At 39.3% G+C, this 24768-nt stretch overlaps 1 protein-coding gene across 3 annotated transcripts in view; it reads right to left on the reverse strand.

Annotated features, from left to right (window-relative positions):
* The window catches only part of exoc4 (exocyst complex component 4), a 140828-nt gene that overhangs the window by 3124 nt on the left and 112936 nt on the right, over window positions 1-24768 (reverse strand). For 2 of the 3 annotated variants that reach the window (XM_030719818.1, XM_030719817.1), the window contains exons 17-19: window positions 15425-15548; window positions 11787-11965; window positions 11371-11530 (exon numbers count right to left, since the gene is read on the reverse strand). In XM_030719818.1, coding sequence (XP_030575678.1) covers window positions 11371-11530; window positions 11787-11965; window positions 15425-15548 — 463 coding nt within the window. Of the gene's footprint in view, window positions 1-11370; window positions 11531-11786; window positions 11966-15424; window positions 15570-24768 lie in introns of all 3 variants that reach the window. The other variant, XM_030719819.1, reaches the window with a different exon arrangement.

The following is a 24768-nucleotide window of genomic DNA, read 5'->3' on the forward strand; positions in this document are numbered from 1 at the left end:
TTAGTATCAACTTACAGTACTAGCCCATTAATATGGATTTCGGTAGGAGCGTAGCTTGTCATAAACACAAAATACACATTCCTGTGCAAAGAGGGCCTGGAGGTAAGCTAATACACAGGAGTATGGACAACATTAAGGCCATGTTAGCAACTCTTCTGAAGCTCTGCATGAGAAAAAAAAAATCTAAAGATTTAAAGCACAGAGGCTTTGTTAGCAGAACAGTTAGCCATGCTGCAATATAGAAAGAAATTAGATCAAACAGCCAAAACTATGCTTTCTCTCTCTTTCACTTTTTATATTCGGTTCAACACAGTTTTTCTCCCAATGTCACAGCAGAAGCAGTGTATTTTAGCAACATCCTGGTTCTGTGGGCCCCATGAATACACTGAATAATTCTTGACTGTTTACTACACAAGACATATTGGCCAAGGACAGGTGGTGGTCAGTCAGCAGCAGAGCCTTCTGCTGCTTTGTGGGAGCAGCTCTTAAGTGTAGAGAGATAATTGCAAAGCTGAAATTGTTAGGCTGAAGAGAGACACCAGGGGTGTTGTGACTGAGCAAACAATGTTAGAGCCACCGATGTTCAAACCACTCCTTATGTGGCTGCGATGTAAATATATAATTAAATGTGGTTTAAAAGGGTTAAGCTCTGTTGTGCCAGAAGAAGTTGGAAGTATATGGATTCAGATCTTTCTGATATGGCTCAGTAAAAAGACAAGAAAAGATCCTTTGACTCATTTGTTTAGCTTCACCACCCATCCCAGACCCGTTCCTTTCTTGAGATGTTCATTTGCTATGCTAACGAGGCGTTAATGAGCACTTAGGGAGCTTCTGTTCCAAGGTGTTTTATCAGCTGTCATTTTGGAGATTCAACAAAAGAAAAAAGACCTGGAAAGAGTAATGGAAAGGTTAGAACAAATAAGATAGAGTTGGTAAAAGAAAGGAAAAAAGAAGGACGACTAAAGAAATGAGAATGAAGCAGGGGTGCATAATATCTGGTTTTTGGTCTCCCTCGACAAGTGATGCCCTTGATCGTTGAAGCATCTGCATTCTGTCGCCCTCTCTATCCTGTACTTTTTTATGTTTTCATTCCTAAGCTCATTTTGTAAAGATGGTTGTCAACACTAACACTAGTCCACTCCTTAACTGGAGGTGAGATAGATGAGGAAAAAAAAAGGGGGGGAAGAAAGATGGGTTTCAGTTTCTTATCTATGCAGTATCTGAAACAAAACGCTAGCTCAAGAGCAATCCCATTTCATTCTCTAGACCCAGCGTTTACGACGCACACGAGGCAAATTCCCTGATTATTTGATATAATAGGATAAACAAATATAACCATAAACACGGTCATTTTATTTGTTGAAATGAGGCACTTTGAACAGAAGGCTTTCTCTTTCAAACTGCCATCCTTAAGTCCGAATGGAAGGCAGATCTGATTAACCGAACTGTTTTGAACAGAGCACAGAAAACCAAAAACTGTACCCGACTTCTTGAAATTGACTCAGCGTAATTTTCTAAAGAGGCAGAGACATAACAACCGTAAACATCTGTGTAGTAAACATTTATGTTGTTAGTTTTAGACAAAGTTATTTGCTATGGTGTGTGATTCCAAAGACATGGAGGTAAAGCTGAGTGGAGAGTGCAATTTTACTCGGTAATGTGAATGTGTGTCTATCAGTACAGTATGTGGTGACTGTGTAGGGTTTAATTATTAAGAATGTTTCAGGTAGACTGCCGTTAAAAACTTCAACACACAGCGAGCGATAAACAGCACCCGTGCTGACAACTCAGTGTTATTTGGACAGTTTTCTTTAGTCTAAGAGCCCATTTGTCTGATACAATAGCAAAGGTAGCAGTGCAGATATGGAGTCCCTCCATTAATGCAGCAGATGACGAGAAAATTGAAAAAATATTTATTCAATGCTGTGACTATAGATTTAACTATAGTGTAATAGCAACTACAATTCATACTGCAGTGATTCATTTAGAGAAAGAAAAAAAAATCCCAAATGATCCTAAATCAAAATAAAGAGGAGTTATCCATCTGGTAGTTAGAAAAAGAAACCAAATGATAAATGCTGCTAGTGTAGCCTTGATGTTTAACATTAGTTGACTTAGCTAGCAGCGCAGCTAGTGTGTCCAGCTCTGTTGACTGTGACGTGGCTGAGTTAAGTGTGCAGAGCCAGGAGTGACAGTCGGGGCTGAAAGAACACAGAAGCTAGGAGTTCCAGTTATCAACACTTTAACAAGTCAGTTTGGTCTTGGGCGCTGTGACTGAAATAAACATGGTCTCTGCCATTCCTAAAGTAATGTTTTACCTGGTGGTTTATTGGACCGTTGTTGAGGGTGGTGTCAGATTATAACATAACAGTGATGAATGCTGGTTGGACGGGCCCCTTGTGAATTTTGCCTAAGGCCCCAACAGCCTCCAGAATAGCCACTATTTAGTACGAAGACATCTCAAAATTGAGAATTTGAGGGTTTTGCTTAAATTTTTGTCTGATAATAAGATCGTCTCCTTTTTTAGCAGTATGTATGATTTCCAACCAACTGACCTCAGGACAGTTTTCCACATTGCCTCAGTTCATTTTCAAGAATTCCTTTCTTGTCTGATGTCCATAAACATCACAACCATTTAATACCCTTTTTCAGCTTTGTCCCTGACAGGCAGTTTGTGGACTTTCTGAATCTGTTTACTTAATTAACTTAATTTTTCTTACACTGCTGAACATTTGCCTGTGCAGCTCTCTCCCCATTATCTACTTCTTGACGACTCAGCCTTTCTGGTGTGCTCTTTGTTGACTAAATCATACTAACTTATTGCTAATTAATCTAATTAGCTGTTAGATGTTCCACCAGTTTTTTTTTGTGTGTGTGTGTGTGTCGCAGGATTCAAATTCAAAACAAACATACTGTTTTTAAAGAAGCAAAATTAATTCCCCTGTTTTAACATCTGATACGTTGCCTTATACAATTTTCAGTCAAACATCCTTAAATGCTTTGTAAGCTTCCCAACTTTTTGGTTAACAGTGTTTTGATGTCTGTTTTGTACCATCTAATTATCAAAACAGTCACAGTGCTAAACTGTCTGCTGGCTGTTCAGTGTGCATAAAGCTTCAGGTCTCTGTTCAATGCAGATGGAAGTGGGCCGGTTAAGCCAGAGAAAGCTTAAGGTGTGTCTGTGTGTAACTGTGTGTGCCTATCTACCCATGTGCCTGAGTGATGTATGTTAGTGTGTGCTGAAAACACTTTCAAACAGTTCATTACCCAAGCAGTTGGAAGGCCATTTGCCAAACAGAGTAAGGGCTGTTAATAAGATTAAAATCTCTCAGCGCCCCACCATCAAGAAAGAACCCCTAGTGAAACACACACATAATAACACTCACACACACATACACACACAAACACGCTTTCAGCATTCTTGTTTTTTCAGACTTTATTTTGATGGCCATTATCGTTAAAGATTGTATGGACCCCTTCCTCACACCTCCTCCTCGACACACACGTTTACTCCACCTGCTTCCTCCAGAGGTTCCATCTATAAGGGTTATAATCAGCTTTTAGTAGATTTTGTGTGTGTGTGTGTGTGTGTGTGTGTGTGTGTGTAAGCATCAACATCCCTCTATAGTGTGCTCTATTAAATTTTAATTAACTTCCCCTTCCCCCTCCTCATCAAAGAATATTCAGTCAATTTATGATGTGAGGATGAGGTACAGGACATATATGTATGTCAATGGCACAGAAGTGAAGGGGAAAGAAGAAAAGAAGAGAGGTGTAGAATGAAAAAGACGAGAGAGAAGAAAAGTGAGAAAAAGAAAGGATTTGGCACAATTCATTTCCTCTAATTTCCAGCATGCACAATATTAAGGCCATTACAGGCTGCCTCTGTCAGCACATTTGGAACAACACATTAGTTAGAGGGGGAATGATGATGAGGTAGAGAAGGAGGAGGAGGAATAATGGGAGAGTCGGCAGATCAACCTCTTCATAAGCTGGAATCTAAAGCTTGTTGCTGCAGTAACAAATACCTACTGACACCAACAACAGAGCTTTTGACTTTCTTTTCAGCTCTATTGTCTTTTATATTACTTCCACATTTAAAATAATAATGCACGTTTTTGGCATTTTGACACATGAAAAGAGGTCGTAGAAAACTCACAAAAAGAACCTGAAAGGAGGAATAGTCTTTAAAGGTAACCTCAGGTATAGATCAGCTTTTTGTGATATAATCCTCATTGGTGGCACGTCAGCCTTCTGGTCCATCTGATTCACCATTTTTAATGTGCCGTTAGCAAGATACATGCTTTTAAGCTCAGTTTTTTTCCCCAGACATAAATATAAAGAGTGATTCAACATCAAAGCAGCAGATCAGTAACAGTCATTATTTTGTGCTTCTTCAGCAGTCTTACCCACTTCTTACCAGATGCTGGTTCAGTTCTGCTGTTTTCCTGACCAAAAAAAAAAAAAACTCATCCTATTCTTCAGGTAATATAAACTAATGGATCCCAAACCTTTTGAAACCTCAGCAATCCTCACAGTGATTTTGTTTTTCCACCTTTCAAGATGAGGCATTCAGCTGTAGGACAGCCTGCTTCCTGTCTCCAGGAAAAGCTGTAAGCCAAGTCAGTTTTACTTTTTTAAGTTGCTCTTTTGTAAATCTTCTCACTGCTCTGAAAGTAGTAATTTCTGACTGCAGTGATTCTGGAAGACTTGTGAGCCAGAAAGCATGTTAGTACCACAGCTGGCAACCATGAGGTGTCTTGCCCAGTCTTAGCTGCACTAGAACTAAACAGTATCTAAGCTTGCCAAGCCAAAGGGTGAAAGAAAATGTATCTTAACAAAAACAACCTGTGACAGCCAGCACTGATGCGCGTCATCTTCGCAAGTAAATGGTGTTTTCAAAAGTGAGATGGCTTAGTGTGGATTTAATCTTAATACACTCTTCTGCCTCTTTCAGGCTCCCTCCGTTCCTGCTGTCTCCAGAGCAGTGCATTTGTCTTTCCTCTGGTAATGAGGAAAGGTCTGCAGAGACTTGAGACCGAAGCTTCATCAGCAAAGACCAGTCTCATCATGCGGCACCACGCACAACAAACACACACAAATAAGAACACGCACATGGACACGCACTCACTGGCTTCATCAGCAAAGACGAGTGTCATCATGCTGTGAGACGCACATATATAAACACACACGCTTCATCAGCAGAGACCAGTCTCATCATACAGCATCTTGCACATGCTCGCAGAAAACAGGAGAAGAAGGGAGGGGCTGGGGGAACAGGAAAAGGAAAGAGATTGGATGGTAGCATATTTGAAGAAAAAAAAAAAAGATTGGGAGAAGAGGAAGAGAGAGCTATAGAAAGAGACACAAGGTGACAGGGGGGAAGACAGAAGCGACAGTGTACCGAAACCAGGCCTAAATACAAACAGTTTTATCTGTTGACACCCACTACCTCCTGACATGGCCGTCAACTGTACTTATTACCACATTCTCTGTAGACACACCAGCTTGTCACCCCGACACAAACACACCAGGGTTTAGAAACACACACAAAACCGACAACAGTTTATTCACCGGCACACCGGTTCTCAGAGACGCACAGTAATCGGGGTGGTACACTGTGGGCGAGGAGACAGCTTCTTGTACAATACACCTGCGCACTGTAGTAATTTCCAGTAGCAGACAGGTGGGTGCGATGGTCTGAACTCTGGGGCATCTCTGCACTGAGCCTGTCATACTGGTGTTTAGCCTAGCTACAGGCTCAGAGGCTTGCAAGTTTGCTAGGGATGTTATGACAGCACTGCCTACATGGGTCAGCAGGCAGCACAGTGTTGTACTGTGTGTGTGTGTGTGTGTGTGTGAGAGATACAGCCTCAGTCTATGTCTGAAAAAAATCACAGCTTAAGTACTGCTGCTTTGGACAGAGAACATGTTTACATTGAAGTGAGTGTGTCTACTTTTGCTCTGCAATAAATACAGTATATTCAGAAAAAATGGTAATTTGGTTCTGAATCAATCTGTGTTTATTTGAATGCAGACACACAAGTTTTCTTTGGAAAACAATAGAGAGGCTTCAGATCCTCAACTACTGTATATGGCATATAGTCTGATCTAAAACAGCCAGAGCTGAAACAATTAGCCAATTAGCCAATCAACAAGAAGCTAATCAGCAATTTTACAGAAAGAAAACAAGATTTATATTCGGTTTTAAAGGCTATTATAAAACAAGCAGTGCAGTAATGTCCATGTATGCTTTACCTGTCTGATTTTAGCAACAGATGAACAGCAGAAAATACAAATATGTTTCTGACAAGAGCATACAGAAAAAAATATTTGTGTTAAATTAAATTCTTTGGTGCCAACACATGCTTTTGATATTACGGTTTTCAATATCTAGCTGAAACAGAAAGAGAAATGCTTTTTCACTGACTGCAAGAGAAATGATAATAGAAGTTTGTTTTCTGTTTTTCTTTTCTTTTTTTGTGGTGATGGTGGTGGGGATCCTTACAGATATAAATACAACTTCAATGTTCTCAGTTAGGCAACCAAAATAAAGGGATAATATCACACTTAGAATCATAAGGATCAAATGTTTGGAGTAAAGTTAAAAAAAAAAGGGAAAAAAAAGGCTTCCCTTACTGTTATTTCTGAATCCTTTCAAGAAAGCAAAAGACAATCAAGCAAACAAACCACTTCTCCTCTCATTTCTCCTGCTTTAAGTGGAAACAATATTTAAAAAGTAACAATGCAGCTAGATTTTAGCTGTGTAAATGTGATTCAAATGTGATTCGAAAGAGCAGAATTTGAGGTTTCTTTTTTCTGAAGTTAAAACGATTGTTTTCCTCTGCTGTCATTCTAGTGCTGAAATCAAAAGGTTAAAGAACCTAGCAACCATTATAAACTTAGATATCAAATCTCAGCAAAAGGTTAATTATGTTAGATTTTTATTTAAGGTTAATAAAAATGTTGCTAGCCAAAGTGCAAAAACTTCTTCACAGGCTGGAATAGACTGTTGCCCAGCAACACTAAAGTGTTTTTGTAAGTCTTCTAGTTGTATAACTATTGTGGCATCTGGTCTTTTCAAAATAAAAGACTCACCAACAACTTAACCTGTTTATCTCATTTCTGCCCCGTCAAGAGACCACAGCATAAAGACAGCAAGAGAGAAAGACAAGAAGACACAGAACAATAACAGGTGATCAGTAGTGACATGGTTGACTATGCAGTGAATATACACACACACACATACACACACACACACACACACACACACACACACACACACACACACACACACACACACACACACACAGATGTGACATTGCAGTGACACACAGGTCTGCAGCATGCTCCCCAGAACTGCTTCCTGAGCAGATGGTCTGTGTGTGTCCACTTGTGTGCCTGTGTGTGTGTGTGTGCCTGTGTGTGTGTGTGTGTGTGTGTGTGTGTGTGTGTGTGTGTTTGACCTTGACTCTCAAGTTGATATTGCTGCCAAACGTCTGACTGAGAGACAAGAAGCCACTTTAGGACCATACAAATACACATAGTGACACAAACACATACACATGTGTTTGAGTTTTATCACCCCATGCAACATTAACAATTGACACACTGTAGATTTTCTCAGTTTTTATACTGTATATGAACACATACTGAACCACAAGGTGGCACTGTTCCCCCATCCTTTTGCAGAATGAGAGAGAGCGCGAGAGAGAGAAGCCAAAAGTGTGCATCCTTGTGTACTTGCATGTGTGTGTGCATGTATCTCTTCATGCTGCTTTACCAGTTTCACCTTAGTTTTAACTCAGATTGGAGGCTGTTACGGTGCCCTTGTTCAGGCATACCTGGTTCCCATATATAAACACACATGTAGAAAAAAAGCTAAAGATCACACATGCATTAACATGCATTTACACACCTAAGAAGAAAAAAGTACATAAAAACGCAGGTAAGCAACTGCAGCTTTTCTGAAAAGCAAGCTTCCTGCTGTGATTGCTTCCTTTTCTTGTTTTGCTCTTGTTTCTTGAGAGGTGGTAATAAAATCCTTTTAGCCCCTCTTTATCAAACTGCTTTTTCATGGTGTGTCTCAGGTCAGACCATGTTAGCTTTCTAAGAATCTTTGCAACAAAACTGTTATCCAAAACATGTATACATAAGCAAATTCAAGGGGAAAAATCAGTATGGGCCCCAGCTGTAAAATGATTCACTCTGTCAACATCTGTACTGCACTAAATGTTTAAAATGGCATATTTTTTTTTTATTATTATTATTTTGGGGATGGGTGGCTTCTCTCTCATCAGTTTAAGCAAATTTTGTTAATTTAAAAGAAATTGACTAAGCAAGTACAGTAAGCAAAATGTGCATTTTCAAGCGTATATACACATACTGTACACATACAAATACTTCATAGTGAGCATACAGGATTCTGTAGTAACTGTAGCCAACATTGTAGCAATGACTGCATGTACGTCTTTAGAAAAGGATGATCTGGGTAGCTGAGAAGCCTCAAAATGTCAGTTGTGGTTTTCTGTATGCCATTTATACATTAGTTAAGTTATTTCCTTAGAGGCCAGATGGGCCACTTCCACTTGCAGGTGTAAGTTTACTTAATGCTGAGCCCTATAGTCCATATAAATGAGGTTATTTCAAAATGCTGATTGGCTTAGTTAGGTATCTTTGCATAGGTGATATATATAAAAGATGTGTGTAAGTGACTGTGTGTGTGTGTGTGTGTGTGTGTCTGTGTGTGTGTGTGGTTTGTGTTTGCAAGAGTTGGTGTGTCTTGGAGCCGGAGGCCGGCCAATTCAAAAAGCCATGAATGTGTAAACAATGTGCTCTGCAATTCTCAATCAACACCTCCACACCACCCACGCCTTGTAATCAGACAGAGTGGGAGAAAGAGAGAAAAGACAGAAAAGCCATCACTAGCATTTCTCCATAATCAAAGTTGACAGGGAGGAGAAATAACATACTAATCAATGGTCCTCCACATCCAGTACAGTTCAGGTAATTTCAGTTTACTTATTTGTTTTTGTTTTATTCTTCAGGGGAAACTTGGCTTGTCACTCTGGCACATTAGAAACAACAGAAATGCCCAAACTCTGCCAGCACATAAAGACCCAACCACTCAAAGACACAACACAGGAGAGGCTAATTAAACTTATACAGTAAGATGCCAAGACAAGATGGCACAGAAAGGAAAACACATTTACAATAAACATCAAATGCAGAAAGACAGAGGGCTGTGAAAGTCACCTTAAAAGGAATAGCTGGTGCTGCTGAATGCACTGAAATTCAAGTTGTTTAAGTGTTATCTGTTATTTTATACTACACTCATTTCCTCCCCCCCTTCTTCCCATCTCTATCTTGTGTTCATCTCATGCTCCGCTGTAAGATATCGTCTAACCATGCCGCCCTCTTCAAGTCCGTTCTACGCTTTTTCTTTCAAAGACGCCTTTTCGACAACTTCCCTTTACTTAGTTTTTCAATTTTTTTTTCCCTCAAGCCATCTTTCTTTCTCCATCTTTTCGATCACTCTTCCTCTCATATGCTCTCTGCTGTCAAGGACACAGGCTTCTAAAAGAGGGGGGGGGGGGGGACATATGAATACAATGAATCACTCTTCTCTTTCCACCTTCTTCTCTCTTTCCAACCTCCTCCTCCCTCTATCATGTTCACAAAGATGTCTGAGGTGCTGATTTCCCTTATGCCTGTCAGGGCTGAGCAGCACTGGGCAACAGCAGGTAGACTCACAAAATTTAAATGTATGAATAAGAAAATAAACAGCAATAACTGCGTGGACACAGATACACAGTGTGGTTGACAATCTGTCTGACCATCTGTCAGCCTCATGCACTGACATAGTTGCTTTCTGAACTTGAAAAAAATTGTGCAAGGCTGTGTGTCTGTGCAGGTGTGTAGTTATATTTACTAATTTTTAACAGAATTGGTGATTATCATGAGGCCACTATTAATTTCTGATTTGATGGTTTCATAATACTGGGAATTTATTTATCTTGCGAATATTAGATGTACAAACATGAGTACAGATTCCAGGGCACAGAAATGTGTTCACTGTATTGTCTTATTACCTTATTCCAACGGTAAGAGGTCTTTTTACAATGAAAACAGGAAAACATATGGGAAAAAAATCAACTATTGGCAAGAAAATGGCATTACAATTTAGACACACTCAATATCTGCACAACATATCCATTGCCTTCTTGCGCTCAAGGCTATCAACCAAGCTTTTATTTTCATACCAGTGCCATTATTGAGTCTGCTTATTGGTCTAATTATTTACTGATTTCTTCACTGACCCTTGATCAGTTTTCTTCTTCTGTAAAAAAGCAGGCCTACACAATGTTTCAGCCTCAACACAACTGACAATAACCCAATATTACCTCAGGCTACACAGAACAGCCTCAGTCTGAAAGCCTGAACAGAAGACTGCCTACAGGTCAGTGCCTTCACCCCGATAACAGACAAAAATATGAATTCATTACACTTTGTTTCCTCTTAAAACTACAAGTGTACTTTAGAGTAGAAAAAAAATGTGCACTGAAAAGCTTTACAGCTATTTTATTTTATATATACTAGTGTGTGTGTGTGTTTGTGTGTGTGTGTCTGCGTGGAGCCTCTGTCAGTTAGATAATAATTGCAGAGCAATGGTGGCTGATTCAGAAGGGTTTCAGGCAGTGTACTGCAACTTCAGTGGCCTATTATCTAGGCACTGGGGAATATTTCTTTTAATATGCATTTTCAAATATTAGCTAATATATCTAAGTAGCCTGATGTTCCTGTTTTTACATGTATATATAAACTGCTCAAGAGTGCTAGTAGAATTAGATTCACCGATTTCTACTTATGTGAAGAAAGGTTTCTGTGAGTCATTGTTCTCTTACTGACACAGACAGCGTTGCTTTGTCTGCATGCTGGAAGTGGGAAATAAACACCATGGTGTCTCTAGATTAAGACATACTATGAGCAGCACCCATGCAGCTCTGCTGCTCTGTTTATGCCACACACTATATGTTATGTTATGGTGGGTGGATTCTGTTACCTTTAAACAAGTGAAACATTTAAATTGTTTTGCGATGCCCAACTGTCAGAAATGCATGCTCTCCATATAGTGTTATATTGATGCGCTCGAAGGTATAGATTCAGATGGACTGGAAAATATACTGTAAAACCTGGGATACCTACTTCATAAACACATATCAGTGAAAATATGTGTGAAGGGTTGCTAGTTATGTCCAAGGCATTGAATGCAAGGTCTGCTTCAGTTACTGAACCACAAAAACTGCTCCAGGGAAGCTTTCTTAGCTTAGCTCTCTGGCACAAGCTGAAAATATAGAAAAAGACTCTGACCTGGCAAAGTCGAGGTCTGCCTCCCTGGACATGGTGATGTTGGTGAGGTTTTGCTGGAGGACAAAAATGTTCCTGCACATTTTCTTGATGCCAGACTCACTGATCCTCTTGAAGTACTGAGCCCCGTTGATTAGAATACAGGAGATCAGATGACCAAGACCTGGAAACAGATGAGAAAAATGAGGCAGGGAGGGACATGGTGATTAAATCAGTTCAGCGAGAGAGAGAGAGAGAGAGAGAGAGAGAGAGAGAGAGAGAGAGAGAGAAGCATGCAATTTTTAATTAAAAAAAGGAAATTTAGAAGTAAGAATCAACATTTTAACAATGTTTTCAGACTCTTAAGCACTTTGAAAGTAGTTGAAAAGAGTTTTATTTTAGAGGTGGTTATTTAAACATCACCCTAGGGCGCTGCTGACCTTCAAAGATATACTGGAACTTGTGCTGCTGCAAGGCTGCCCCCATGGCTTCCTCTATGGCTGAGATGTCCTTGTTCAGTTTGACCACCAGTGGGTCATAGTCCATGCTCTCCACATTAGCCACAATGGCATAATTTCCTTGCTTGGTCAGGGGGATCAGGTAATGGAAACAGTGTACTCTGGATTGAAATGGGGGAAGGACAGTGAGACAGAGGGAAAGAAAAGAGAAAATTAAATGCTGAACATAATTCATGACTTTTTTTTCCTCTGGCCTATTGATGTCTGGAAATTAACAATACATTTTTCTGCTTTGTTAAAAAATTCTGCCCTCCAGATTCTTTGACAGTTATGTACTGATATGCTGAAATCAACTATAAACTATGTTGAGTGTCAAACATGGGAATGACAAGGAAAAGTGTTGAGTCAGGAAGTATGTATAAAGTGCATTATTCGCTGTCCTTTGGAGGTTAACATAGTTAGAAGGCACTTTAGTGGGCACTGAGTGTTCTCATTCCTCAAGCCCCACCATACTCTAACACCTATAATTTCTACAGAAATCATTCTGTTTACAGAGTACTCATAATACATCCACTTGTTCAACTACCACTACATCACCACTGAGCACACTGCTGAATATGCTCTGCACTTCTGAGCAACATTAAGCCTTAACTGGGGTTGCTTATATACTTAATGCCATGTCTAGTAAATCTACCATTCAAACTATTTAATTTGTAGAAAACAGCTTATTTTTATGTCTATAACATAGCTTTGTGGATATTTCCCCATGTATTTTATCTCAATTGTTTTAAAGGCAGTAGTTGAAGGAAGGCTGCTGTACCAGAATTTGTGCTAATGGCCCAAAAAAGAAAAAAAAAAAACTCAGCCCCGGGAGAGTAACTGTGGGTTGAGGACCTTGCCAAAGGGTTTTTGTTTTTGTCTTACCTTTTTCTTGTCAGATTTTCTGGGCTGGCAGAATTACACTTTTTGTTTTTAAATGGATTCATAACTAAATGCCACAAATAAGGGTGATTTTGTTTATGAATTACAAGCGACTAAAATATCAAACTCTCAGCAATATTTAATTATTGTTAGGTAAAAATATAAATTTGGAGGGATTATCAAGTGGAAATACCCACTTGATAAAACAATCTCCTAATCTCTGGCTTTTTCCAAACTAAAATTTCCTGCCAATAGTTCAAGCATCTAATGATGCTTTTAATAGGTATAAAAGGTGGATTTTGACCTATCCTTTAACAATATGTTACGTTTCTCAGTTTCATTAAAGACCTTTAAATTAGTACAAGGTCTTTGAGGTCCACTGAAAGCTCATTTCTGTCTAGACTTAAAAAGTCAATAGTTTTATAATTCCATAATCACACTGCCCAGAGCTGACGGGTATAAAATTATATGGGTGAATTTCTCTTCCTCCCTAAGGCAAAGCCAAGAACTACACAGCATTTTCAAAGCCTCTATCCTACCTCCTTCTCACTCTATTCAGTCATTTCTCCCACTTAGCCTACTCTAGCTTTCTTCTTTAACCCCCACTCCCACTTTAACTTCACTCATCTCTCTTCCATCTCTTCATCCACCCCCCCCTTTCTTCTTTCTTCCTCATGGCTTCATTTAGCTGGTACCACTATCAAGGGAAATTTGCTAGATGGGGAGAGTCAATGGAGTGTAGCATATAGCTAGACATCAGCCTCAGGGAGGGTTTTCTACTGGAATCATCAACAATATTGCATAAGCTACACAATGGTCTACAGGGAATAGTAGTACATGGATGGATGGAAAAAACTGGGGAGGGATGATGGAGGACCATTAAAGGATGTGGGTGTGAGAAAGTATATGGTGTGGTAAATTAACTTAGATATTGACATTCAAAACACATGCTGAAAATACATTTCTGAACTCGTGCATTTCGGGCATGTGTGTCATGCCACTGGTTCTTTTCGCTCATCTGATTTAATGACACGTGCACTAGGCAGTGTTGTGTGTAGGAACCAAGTATACACTGCTTGAAAGTTTGGGGTAACTGAGAAAACACCATGTTTTTCATATCTCACACTTACAGTATATATAGGAAATATAGCCAAATATTATATTTCCTTATACATAGAAAATATAGATAGCCAAGATATTGGCAGACATTTTTACTCAAATAAATGTTTTGTCCTACAAAACTTCAACTTCCTGAAAGATTTGCCCATTTGCAGCAATCACAGCTTTGCACACATTTGGCATTTTGCTGAGATATTCCAGGGAAATGTCAGCCCAGCTTTCCTAAAGCACTTCTCATAAGTTGCATCAGTTTGACAACAACTTCTTACATACCATACGGTCAAGCTGTCAACCTCAGTAGTGACTGTGCAGGCCACACTATAATAGAGCGAACAACAGCAGACTGTTTCCTCTTTATGTAGTTTTTGCGCTTTTATCTATGCCTGTCTAACATTCATACATACACTTACACTCAGAAGGATATATCGGGGCAACTTGGAGTTCAGTATCCTGCCAGAGGATGCTTCGGTATGTGGACATTGACCTTCCGATTAGTGGGCACCTCACTCTACAACCTGAGCGCCAATTCCATCAATTCCATGACATTTTCCCCCAAAGTCTCTGTTTGTTTGCCAGTTGTAATCTTCATCTTTTACTAGCCAGTCTCATATGGGTTTGTCTTTGCAAGTCTATCTCCAACCAGCATCCCAGAGCCAGGATCCATTGTGATGGGAAGACAGGTGTCTTCTGGGTACCATTTAACAAAGCTGCTAGTTGAGGACGAGGAAGTCTTTATTTTATCTTAACATAATAAACTCTGAGTACTTGTTTACTTGCTCAGATGGCTCCTCTATGGATCCAGTTTTAATTGTTCTGTTAAGGGAGTAGTCCACTTTTCTGAAATCTTTGTTCTTTGGCAGTTTACTACTTTGATCTTATTTTGTTTCAGAAATACTGCCATTTCTAAGTGAGCCCAACAGTTTTAGTGGCAGTATATTCTGCTTTTTGTTTAGATTAATATTATAATGGCAGTGATTACAGACTTTCTGGGAAAAAGGTGAAAGTGAAGTGCAACACAAACAGAGTTGCATTATCTGATGTGCTTCAAATAACATTCACACAAAAATATCAGATAAATAATATGTGCAGGAGGACCTTGATGAGTTGAGGCTCATCATCACCACGCAATGACATGAATCATTATGGTGCCGGTGCGCAGACTTGGAAAACAATGACTGCGGTTGTTTTGTTGCATGTCGCACCGTGCCAGTGAATGATGATAGCTGAAGCAATATAATTTCCCCATGATATTATTTGTTTTCAAAACATTTTGTCTTCCAAAATCCTATTTATACTAAAAACTCATTACCTTAAAGTAAATACATCACAGCTCATATAATTCAATTTGACACCACCTGCTTTTAACTCTGCATTTAGAGTCTAATGTATGTGCGTGCATTGTGTATACTTTTATGACTTGACTAAAGAAAACTAATGTTATGGCCAATTTCTTTATATTAAATCTATGCTGTAAAAATATTAGTATAATTAAAACAATTAAATATGTTTTAACCATATCACTGTAAAAATGAGTGCTATGAGATTAGGACAACGAGAGTCAGTCAGTTTCTCCTGCATACCTGACCTCCAGATGCAGCACTAGGAGACAACGGTCTGCAATATCCTGGAAGCCCCTGGACAGGTCGCTCAAGGTCTGGAGAATCTGCTCCCTGCTGCGTTCACTCTCTCCAACCACCTGGCTGTCTGTTGAACATGGAGATGCAGCTGGATGAGAATAGATGATAGGGAGAGACAAACGCAATTACTGCAAACACGAGCGGTTGAAGTGAGTAAAAGGATCGCTCAAATGGCTTCGGTATCATGTGTTTTTCAGTCATTTGAAAGGCTGTGGGGTAAGGGCATTAAGCAAGTGCACTTTAAAGCATAACAAATGCTAAATGGGGAACGGGTCAAGTATTCAGTTCATGTGATTTAATGCCAACATTCAAAACTATGTGCAAAAAAATATATACATATACATGGGCAAATGCACTGTCATGAGGTTAGCATAACTTTTTCATGCTCACTATTCTTATTATATTGCGTGGTGTTTTTTTGAAGGATGATTTTATGAGATCTAATTGAAAAATAATGAATTCGATTTCCATAACTTTGATCATCACAAACCAAATGCCTGTATCCTGGTGGATACACTGCTCAGATAAAAGTTAGGGGGGCTCAAACATAAACACATTTTGAAGATTTTAAAGGTGTGAAATATTCTTTATTTTACTCTGAAAGAAGTATTATTGATTCACCACTGTCCACATGTTTTCATGGAATTTTTGTCTGCAGTTTAGGGAAGAGAGAGGCAAGTCTGCCAGCCTGATGATTTATTAGATTCAGAGGAAGGAACCAGAAAAGGAGAGACAAGTAAGATAAACTATTTGAAGAAGGACGATGTTAAAACAACAACTAGTGATTTACTGTAAATTTATATTTGTACTGTATTGCATTGTTTTTATTGGTGTTTTAATTTATTTCACTGTCTCAGTACTGCATTTATATTGTTGTTGCAGCATATCGTATTGTATTTGTCTTCCATCTAACAGAAACTTTTTTTGACAACTGATTAGCTCCCAGCATTCAAAACATATTTGAATAAATACTGTAAATGCTGTTTTTTAAAATGATTTTGTTTAGTTTTTAAAAACGTATCCACGTATCCAAGACAAAAAAACATGTCCAGATATGAACTACAAAAAGGTAAGATTTAAAACTGATACCCTAAATGGGTCACATATCATGAGAAATCATGTCATTTTTCCCTATGTCGATTAGAAAATAACAAATTAATCTTCCAAACTACACTGCTCAAAAAATTAAGGCAACACTCAACCCAAGTCAGTTAAACTTCAGGGATATTAATCTGTCCAGTTAACCGGAGAAGCAACAGCAAGTGAATCCCCAAAAAGGGAATGATTTTGTAGGTGGTGGCCATAGACCGTTGCTCTCTCCTTATCCCTCCTGACTGATTTTTCTCTAGTTTTGCTTATTGCTAGCGACCTCGTCACTCCTGAGAGCATAACACAGTAATTGTAGCCCATTCAGGTTGTCCAGGTAGTCTATCTAAACCAGCCGCAGCACTTCCATACGTGCCATGAAATGAAGGTCTGCCATGTTTCCCAACATAGTCTTAAGAGTGTGGAGGGGATATCAGGAGATGGGCTGTTACACAGATCCAGCAGCAGGATTGGTATCTGCTCCTTTGTGCAAGGAGGAACAGAAGGCGCATTTCCAGAACCTAACAAAATAACCTCCAATAGGTTACTCATGCATGTTTTTGTAAAAAAACAGACTCCATGAGGGTGGCATGAGTGCCTGAGGTCATTTAGTGGGATCTGTGCTCACAGACCAGCATCGTGCAGCTTGATTGGCAGTTCTTTTCAGAAAGTTTCAATTTCTGAATTCTGCTGAAAAATTCTTAAAAAAAAAAATAGGGAAAGACCTGCCAGCTGGTGGTGTTGTTCAGTAATTGTCCTTGAGCTCTCAAAGTGTGTCATAAGATTGTTATTAATGCTATTAATATGTTGTTTTGTTGTACTCTGCAGTAACAAGCATGCATTCCATCTCATGCTGACTTTATCAGGTTCTGTAAATGACATTAGCTCATATGGTACACACACAAAAATCATTAGTTCAGCTTCACACACTTCCTGAGTCCTTCAGCATGTTCTTGTACTTTCTTCCCACTACTTGTGCTGAGGCAGCAAAAGCATGTGTCACTGCACTGCATTGTAAGCCACACAAAAGACCTATGTGCATGTGTGTGTGTGAAAGAGAGAGTCAGAGAGCATGATGAGTGTATATAAATTCAGCTCACTGTAGATCAATGGCCATAAATTAACAAGGGGAGGAAAAGGAGAGAAATTGGCCCCGTCACTCATATGTAAGTCTATTTGGTCAATGAGGCGAGTGTGCGTGTGTGTCCGTGAGAGTGTGTTGGTGTGTGTACAGAGAGTGACTGTTGAGCAGGAGAATGCAGGGGTCCACGATCGATGTGCCGCAGTCAAAGCCAGCTCCCTAGTTATTCTTCCTGCCCTTCTGAAGGTCACACGTGCATTCAAGCTGGTGCGCATGCACGCACACACACACACACAGCTAAGAACAAAGAAGTAACAAGTCAAAACCATGCCTGAAATTATCGGGTGATCATTCCTTCTTTTCCTTGATTCTTAAATGATATCACCAAAAAAGGTAGACATACTGTACATAATGCACTGGCACCATAACCATGTTCTCACCAACCAACATGTAATACATGTAAAAATAGTTTGCAACTGCAATTTCTTCCTTTCAGACGTCTGCTTAGAAATGTATCTTCAACTACTGAGTGACAGCAAAGCATCCTGAATTAGTGCATATCCTTTAAAAAAAATGGAAAAAATATGGTAAGAATTAACGTTCATAAGCAAACTGATAACTACAATGCTGTTCTGCAGTAATTCTCAGATTTGGAGTTTTCATATTACCCGTTAACACTTCTGATGCTGTGCCACTATCACACCAGGAGATCTGCTGATACTTAAAGATGTATCTGAGTTCACGCTGAGGCTAAATATAGAAGGGGGGGGGGGGGGGGGGGGGGGGGGGGGGGGGGGAGAAAAAAAACATGCTGGTGGTTCTTAAGTAAAACTGAAAACCTGACACTGCAGCAATGAGTTAATTTTTTTAAAAATGACTGTTTGCATATTCCCTCACACTAAAAGGTCCAATTTTTTTCAGTAAACAAAGTACAGAGCAAAAGTCTTGAGACAACTGTCACTTCTTTATATTTTGCAAGGAAAATGTGAAAAAAGTGCAAACATGCATGGAAATACAGGATATAAGACAAAAACGTTGTAAAGTTCCAACAAGCTTGAAAGTCCATATTTGGTGCTGTACCTTTATTCTTCAACTCATTCTGAACTCTCTTCAGCAGTTTTCTTGTAATTTCTTTAACTAGTTTTCAGGAGTAGTTCTCCAGGCTTCTTGAAGGACATTCAAACCTCTTCTTTGGATGTTGACTGCCTTTTGTTTGGTTCTCTGTCAACTTGATCCCACACTGTTTCAATAATAATGTGCGGGCTCTGGGGAGGCCAGTCCATGACTGATAGTGTTCCATTGTGTATTTTTCTATTCTGCTTTGACTGCCCTGGCAGCATGTTTGAGATCACTGTCAAGCTAAAAAAATGAAGCTGTTGCCAAAAAAATGGCGCTGCGTGGTGGATCAGAATCTGATGGTACAGTCAATCAATTTTCACAAGATCCCTGAAATGCAGAGCCTCCACTGTGCTTACAGATGACTGTAGACACTCACTGTTGTAGTTCTCTTTTGACCTCCTCTCCACACATATTAAGGACAAGTTGAACCAAAAATTTCAAATTTGGATTCACTCAAGATCTGTTGTGACTGATTTTCAGTCCCGTTCTTGTGTAACCTCCTATTCCCCCTGTTTACCTTCCATAAGAATGGCTTCTGGACAGCCACCCTTCCTCTGAGACATTTCTGAAGAGGCTTCAGTAAACAGTAGATGGATCAACTGAAGAGACAGATGCATTTCTCACATCCTGTGTCAGGTCTTTGTTGGATTTTTACTATTTCTTAAGGACATGACTTTCACATACTGTTTATCTGCTGTAATTTATTTTAGGCCTGCCACTTCTTTTGTTGTCCTTCATTTATCCAGTTTCCTCAAATTTTTGAAGGATACACTGCATACCATGGTGGGGCACGCCATCGGTTAATAGCTTTTTGGGAATCACCTTGGTGGTGCAAAAAATACTGTTTTATGCCTGTCAAACTGCATTATCTTTAGCATTTTTTTGTAGATTCAACTAAAGAAATGGAAACAATTTATGTCTTTTTGCAACAGGCTGCTGTTAAAGTGCCTAAAGATGCATTACACAACACCGGTTCATCCTTTGAGTTAGGTGCCATTTTTATGCTTGAATGAGTCACAAGTCAGTGTTAAGTAGCTCAACAAACAAAGAAAACATTCCTCTGAAAATGGTCAGGTACAAAAACTTGACTAAAAATGAATGAAAAAGCTGCCATTGTTCAATGAAAATATTCAGATGACCTTCAGAAAGGCTGAAGAACTATTGCTCAAAAGCACTTTAAAAAATTAAAAGAAAGCCTGGCTCCTCGAAAGCAAAATATAAAGAAATGAGGGGTGAAGCGAGACTTCTGCTCAGTACCGTAGTTAGATATTCTTTGACTCTCTCTCTAAACTTCAGAAATCTATGTTGCTTTGCATTGGTAGTGCCCTTGTGTCCCCATAGCCCTTTGTGGGCATTTTGTATGCATTGTAGTTTCTTTAAATTCATCTCTGATAAAATGAGAAACCATTGCCCTAAGCAAACAGCAGTCAGATATATGCCATGATCGTCCAATCAGCAAAGCAAACACGGCCAGGGTTGTGATGTGACACTGGTGACAGCTGCTCTTATGGCCTGTGTACCTGACATACAGAGATAACACCTTGAAATTATGTTTCTTATTAAGATGTGCATGTGATGAATGCTTGGGATGTATGAACTAACAGTTTGGTTAGGCAAGCTAATGTAATTCTGGTGTATGTACTTCAGTACTGCGTTTAGCTATCAAGTGCAAACCAGAATAGCCCCCACAGGTAGTTAATAGCAGAAATCTATATGGGGAAATAATGAGTAAACATGTTAAAGTTTTTTTTTTTTAAATGGTTCAAGTAATATGTTAACATGTTGGACTTCTAATAAAAATGTCTTTTTAATTTGATGTTTGTCTAAATGGCAATCAGCATCAGTGTTACTGTATGAATTCAAAATAATATAATATTTAATAATCTACAATATTGACTTGCCCCTCCACCAGCTGGGGACAAGAAGGGTTAGGAAGTTGTAGATTAGATCTTCAGTTGAGCAACAGCAATATTAATCTAGCTAAGAGTCAAAGGAACAACAAACAAGATTGCTTTTAATAAAAAAAAACATAATGATTTCTCACGGGAGGAGAGCATGTTACATTAATTGATTTCACCTGATTGTGCATAGCTGATGCTGTTCACACTCGCTGGTCAATTTACCAGATCGTTAACATATACAGAACCCAACAGCATGATTTTGAGACAAAATATTTTAAAATATTTCTGACAAAAGACTTAAATATAGACTAATCTGCTCTCAGTGCATCTATCTCTTTCTCTTAGCGTGTGGTTGTAGGCGTGAGAGAGCCAAACGCTTTGCACATGCTCTGCCTGTGGGAGTGTTTCCCACTAACTGTATGTATACGTGCATGAAAGTGACTCGGAGGCTTGTTTCCTCTTATGTGTTTCCCTCACTCGCTCACTTTTCTGACAGCAGAAAAAAAGGCCTTACTGTGGCACACACTGCTGGAGGTCTCTCTGGGGGGCGTCTGTGAAAAAAGCACACCCAGAGACACACGTGTACAGACACATACACAAAAAATACAGGCTCGGATTCTTGCCACCCCGAGCTTGCGCTGCTTTGATGATGCGAGGGAGGCGTCGCAGCATGGGGGGCACCATTAAAGTCAGGAACAGACGGGCAAAAGGAGACGACTCATTTGTCCTGACTGACAACTTTCTTGCTCTCTTTTTTCCTTTTTCTAGTTCCCTTTTCCTCCTATCTCTTATTTATGAGTTCTTGTGTGTACATTATTAAATCCGAGGCTATGTGTGTGCATGTCATGTATCTATTTATGCGTTCATGTGTAGGCATGCGTGTGTGTGCGTGTTCTGTGCTTATCCAATTATTTTCGAATATCATCTAAGGGAAACGTCTGTTGCTTGCCATCTGCAGAGGATGAGGGTGGAAGACATTAAGGGAGAAGATCAGTGATGGAATTCTCTCTCTCTCTCTCTCACACACACACACACAGCATGCATGTGCTTACATAAATGGACAGTTCATCTTAACACACCCACTTAGACTCACTGCACCAACTGCCAATAAGAGCATAATCAAAGCATTAAGAAGAAGAACAATATGACATGACATTTTCTGTGGAACTGACAAATACACTTGCTAAACAGATGATGAAAATCATCTTTTTTTCTTTTCTTTTTTTTTGCAAACATACAACATAGCAGAGAAGAGAAAAAAAAGATAAACAGATGATGCAAAAAATTATCTTTTCATCATCTGGTTTTTCTTGTTTATTTCAATTAAATAAGCTATGGACCAAAACTGTGGCCCAAAATTTCTTTTTTTGCAAAAATACAACATAGCAGAGAAGAGAAAATGGAACAAGATAAGCAAAGGACAGTATCCTGCAGGACTGGAGTGATGAATGATTCATAAATGACTGAGTAAGAAAGGAGTTCATGATCATGTGGTTTTTCTTGTTTATTTCAATTAAATAAGCTATGGACCAAAACTGTGGCCCAAAATTTCTTTTTTTTTTTTTTTGCAAACATACAGCATAGCAGAGAAGAGAAAATGGAACAAGATAAGCAAAGGACAGTATCCTGCAGGACTGGAGTGATGAATGATTCATAAATGACTGAGTAAGAAAGGAGTTATTAATTATTTTGCTGCCTCTGGTAGAGCATGAACATCTGCACACTGAGATCTAAACTTAAGACCAGAGACAGAGAGAGAAAGGGAGGGGCAGGAGAAAAATACAAAATGATGATATTAAAAGATTTTGATATGCTTTTAAAATGAGAAGGAATCAAATGTTCAAGTTTCAAAGTTTTGACAGAAACAGAAATAAACCCCATAAGATTGACAAAAATACATTATTAATACTACAAATAACACTACTCCTTCAATCCATTGAACTGTTCTTGGTCAAGATATTGAACAGCATACAGTAAATGGTATGTGTGAAATATAGGAATCACTGTAAATGCACGGGTGAATGTGGCTTATAGTTTAAAGCACTTTGAGTAGTCAATAAGAGCACAAAACAGCTATATAACAATGCAGTCAATTACTGAAAAACATCACCACTATCTCCCACTTAAACTAGCTCCCTAGGTCTCTGCAGTGAATAAGACTGTTTTCTCAGTCAAGTTCCCCTGTTAAATAAAGTCAAGGAAAAAATACTGCTACAGGGCAAAGACCTGAACTCACCATAGTTAAGGTGAGCGACTGAGATGAGAAGGAACCTCCTCCTATAGGGAAACCACATGATTACTGCCTAGAAACCCTGCAGGCTAGATTAGTAAGGTCTGTATCTACACCTACCTAATGATGTCTAGACTTCCAACATCAAGACACACTTTTATGCACAACCACATAAACCATTGCTAGGCAGAAGAAAAAAAAAATTGTCAAGAAAAGACTGACCAACAGAAGATCTAACAAGGCTGTCAAATACAGTGGCACAGGGAACATGAGCTGAAGTGGACTGTTTCACTCAGAGGATGAACTGAGGGGTAGCACTGAGGCCCAGTATAAGACAAGTAAGGATTATTTTGAAATGCCAGCCATGCAAAGCTACTCTAGTGGAGTCCAAGAACAACATGGAGTTGGAAATTAGCATAACAGTTCTACTTAATAAATCAAGTCAAGAAGAAAATGGGTGCTATACTGACACTGCTACTCAGGCGTGCTCATGTGTGTGTTGTCAGGTAAATATTGTCAGACTGGATTAGATGGCCAGTGCTGCAACCAGATAAGCGATAAGACCATTTCTGTGGATACCTGCACGGACAGTTTGTCAACACACATGCACACACGGCCGTCATTATCAACACTCACATATACAAGCTCACTTCAGACATCTTTTGACACACAGAGATAATCAAAGATGCTTAAATCTGCAAGTACACGCACAAAATCTAAATCAAGATTCAGCAGCACAGACACATCAGGAGGAATATATGACAGCCATGGCAGAAACAGGAGGAGAGCTTCATTGCTGTAGCTAACTGCAGGGACACTGCTGATATGTTAGCCAAGCTTTGTAGTTATACAGTTTAACTCAGCATATTTGCAATAATTTTTTGGGAGAGTATGACGTCTGTGTAAACAGCCTTTATTAATAAATATAGGCTGAATAGGGGGCTAAGAAGTAACTTCAATAGTACACTATGTAACGACATGCAAAATAGCCATGTGCCTATGCTAGTTGGCCATGTGGAGCTGTTGATGCCTGATTAAAGCAAGCTCGTCTCAAGAGATATCAGGTAGGATTATTCAGGTGAAGAGTGAAACATATGAGCTTCACTGAGTTTATTTTTAGTTCATGATCATGTGGTTTTTCTTGTTTATTTCAATTAAATAAGCTATGGGCCAAAACTGTGGCCCAAAATTAAGCATTAAACATGGATGGGGAGAAGTGTTTTGGCCTTAATGGCTACGTATGTAATCACACATCCAGTAGAATTAAACCACAGGAAAAGTGATGAAAGCAAACCACTGCAGAGATTGCTGAGCCATGGACAAAATCTACTAGATCCTTACCACTTGGATAAATACAAAACGAAGAACGTCCCCTCTTAGTGGATGAGGAAGAAGCAAAAAAAAAAAAAGATCGGAAAGAAAGAAAGAAAAGCCAAGAAAGAAGGAAGAAGGAATGTAAGAAAGAGAAATGAAAGAAAGAAAAAGCAAAAACAGGGAGAGGAAAATGAGTTGTTCATACCTGACTGCTTCTGTAATATAAAATCCAATTTGGAGAGGCATAGACGTGAGGTGGGGGGGTTGGGGGATGAGATAAGGTGGGGTCTTTTTTCCCTGCTGTACCCTTGTCCCATCTCATACAGTGCACGGCTATGTACACACACACACGCGCAGACACCCACGCGCATGCACGCACACACAATGCGCCCATACCGTCGCACACGTAGTCCGTCATCAGCTCACCAAACACTAAATAATGAACAATACGGAGGCTGTCCCAGCATGATAAGTGACTGCCCTATCCTTCCCATTAGTGCCACCCGCCAGAATTAATGATAATTATGTCACGTCCCTTCCCGTACTTTTATTGAAT

Source organism: Archocentrus centrarchus, chromosome 23, assembly GCF_007364275.1.
Source record: "Archocentrus centrarchus isolate MPI-CPG fArcCen1 chromosome 23, fArcCen1, whole genome shotgun sequence".
NCBI lineage: Eukaryota > Metazoa > Chordata > Actinopteri > Cichliformes > Cichlidae > Archocentrus > Archocentrus centrarchus.